The 2,612-nt window shown below is 63.2% G+C and overlaps 1 protein-coding gene across 1 annotated transcript in view; it reads right to left on the bottom strand.

The window, feature by feature from the left end:
- The window catches only part of NFIX (nuclear factor I X), a 32,716-nt gene that overhangs the window by 9,143 nt on the left and 20,961 nt on the right, over positions 1-2,612 (bottom strand). The window contains exons 3-6 of the mRNA XM_025203838.1: positions 1,941-2,003; positions 1,701-1,772; positions 1,530-1,650; positions 1,122-1,258 (exon numbers count right to left, since the gene is read on the bottom strand). Coding sequence (XP_025059623.1) covers positions 1,122-1,258; positions 1,530-1,650; positions 1,701-1,772; positions 1,941-2,003 — 393 coding nt within the window. The remainder of the gene's footprint in view (positions 1-1,121; positions 1,259-1,529; positions 1,651-1,700; positions 1,773-1,940; positions 2,004-2,612) is intronic.

Below are 2,612 nucleotides of genomic sequence, written 5' to 3'. Positions count from 1 at the left end.
GGAGTAAGGGACAACAGCAGGACAGGGGGCTGTGGGTTGGGAGTGAGGGACACCAGTAGGGCAGGGGGGCAGGAGGCTGCAGGTCAGGAGTGAGGGGTACCAGTAGGTCAGGGAGGCAGAGGGCTGTGAGTAAAGAAGGGCACCATGTGCTCTGGCTGTGCTGCTTCATCCCTGGCTGGTGGGTGCTCTGGGGGAGCTCACACCCAGAGAGGGTCTGCCTAGCACTTGGGGCCATGATACACTATGGGCATGGCTGGCATGGTGAGATTACCATGGCCAGGCCAGGAGACCGAGGGTTGACCTGGTGGGGTACCTTGGGTGGGCACTGTGCCTCAGTCTCCCTGTCTGCTGCCCTGCCAATGTGCCTGGAGGGGGTCCCGCAGGGAGTCACCAAGCCAGGCCATGGGCAAACATCAGCATCAGATGAACAAATAATCATGGGGCTGCCAATTCACTCACTCCACAGAGAGAACCCAAACGTCTGGGCTCCCAGTTCCCCCTTTCTTAACCCACTGCACCCTGCTCTCCTCCCAGAGCTGGAAACAGAACCCAGGTGTTTGGGCCCCCAGAGCCTCCTGCTCTACCTGTAAATTGCCCACACTTGTCCTGGAGCAGCAGAGAGAACCCAGAAGTCCTGGCTCCCAACTCTCCCCTCCCTTTCCCTGGGCACTGAATCCAACTGCCACCCCCTGCCACGGTCAAGAGAGGGTGTTTGCTTATTTATGCAAAACAGCTCAGACCTGGCTGGACAGATGGACAGACTGAGACAGACAGACACTGCAAGGTCTAAGCTCTAGTGCTCATTGCTCCCTGGCCACACCTCAAGCCCTACTGGTGCCCCTCACTCTTGACCCACAGTGCCCTGCCCCCCTCCCAAGCCCTACTAGTGTCCCTCACTTCCAACCTGCAGCCCCCTGCCCCCCGCCCCCCCCAGCTCTGCTGGTGCCCCTCATTCCTGAACCTGGAGGACAGGGGACCCATCTCCTTCCAGGGTGCTATGGCATGGAAGCTGAGAGGAGGAGAAGGGCTCTGCTGAAGGGAGCCCAGGGGTGGGCCAGGCCTGCTCTGGATGGCTGGGCTGGGGGTCCAGAGTGGGGGGATCACTGGGGGAGGGGCTATACCTGCGTCCACGTCATTGGGCCAACCGCTGGCCTGGCTGCTGCCAGCGGCAGGGGAGGGCCTGGTGCCAGGGTAGAAGACATCATCCACGGGACTCTCCATCTCACTGTCGTCGATCGACTTCGGGCGCTTGGTGGAGCTGGGGAGGGGACACAAGGTCAGAAGGGACTGTGGGCACCAGACAGTGGGGGGTGCTGGCCTGATATGGCCCTTATCCAGGAGTGGGAATGAGGCAGAGGTCGCGGGTTGGTCACTACCCACCCTCCACTCCCCGCCATGGAGCTGTGGTGCACACAACGAGGTTGGCAAGCCTCTGCAGCCAGGTCCTGGCTGGCACTGGCAGGGACAGGTCAGCAGCTGGACCCCCCCCCATGGGTGAGGGGCATGGGGGTACAGGGAGCTGGCGGTACCTGGTGGAGGGTGGCGAGGTGATGGAGCGCCGACCCAGGGTCACCTGGTTGATATTGTAGTAGCTGGGGCTCTCCAGATCCGCCAGTGAGAAGTTAGGGCCCGAGGCCGTGGCCACGGGCGCTGGAGGAGGACAGAGCAGTGAGGGGCATGTGGGCACTGCCAGTCCCCACCGCATGGCCCTGCCCTCTCCTGAGCAATGTGCGCAAGCTCTCTCACGAAGCAGTCCTGGAAGGTCAGGTGCCCTGGGGGGGGGCAGATGGACAGACAGATGGACACAGGTCAGAGGGCAGATACCTGCCCCAGCTCCCCCCTCCTCCTCCCCACTGCCAGGGACTGTGGGTACCTGGGGGGTTTCTCATGGCTGGATGTGGGGATGGGGGGGCAGGCGGGCAGGGGGGCAGGTTTCTCACCGTTGGGCAGTGGTTTGATGTCCGCATCTCCTTGCTGGTTTGAAGTGTCTGATTGTCCGGATTCTGGAACACAAGCAGAGGTGGCGGTGTCAGGGGGCCACATCACCAGCACCTCCTGAGCCCTGAAGCCTCCAGCTCCGCCCCAAACCCTGGCCCCTGCTTCTGCCGCACGGCCCAGCCAGGGAGGGCTGAACCCAGGAGTCCAGGTGGGGTGGGGCTGGCAAGGCCGGGCTTGGTCTGTTGTGGCTTGTGCCTGGGGCACATGTGTGGAATGACAGGGCCCTAATCCTGGCTAGGGGCGGCCGCAGGCGTGGGGTGTGGGGAGAGAGAGGGCTCCTACATGACCTCTGTGCGTTCTGAGGTAGGGCCTGGACACTGTGTCATGGGTGCTGGGGGGCAGATACCCCCAACACTGGGCAGGAGGCACCAGAGCCACAGGCCCCATGGGGCCCAGTCAAGCCTGGGAGACATGAGGAGGCCTTAGCCTACTCATGCCAAGTGGACAAGTGCCGGCCTGGGCAAAGAGGGTGTCACTAGTGTGGGGGAAACTGGAGGGGCTGGCAGCTCCCCTCCCAGCCCTGGGCTCCCCTCAGGGCGAGCCCCAGCCCTGCGGCGCCGAGCTGCAATGGCTGGCAGCCATCTTAGGTCTTGGCAGCCATCTTAGTGCTGGCG

Source organism: Alligator sinensis, unplaced genomic scaffold (assembly GCF_000455745.1).
Source record: "Alligator sinensis unplaced genomic scaffold, ASM45574v1 scaffold707_1, whole genome shotgun sequence".
Classification (NCBI taxonomy): Eukaryota; Metazoa; Chordata; order Crocodylia; family Alligatoridae; genus Alligator; species Alligator sinensis.
Note: the sequence above shows the minus strand (reverse complement) of the source record. Positions and strands in the feature narration are given on the sequence as shown.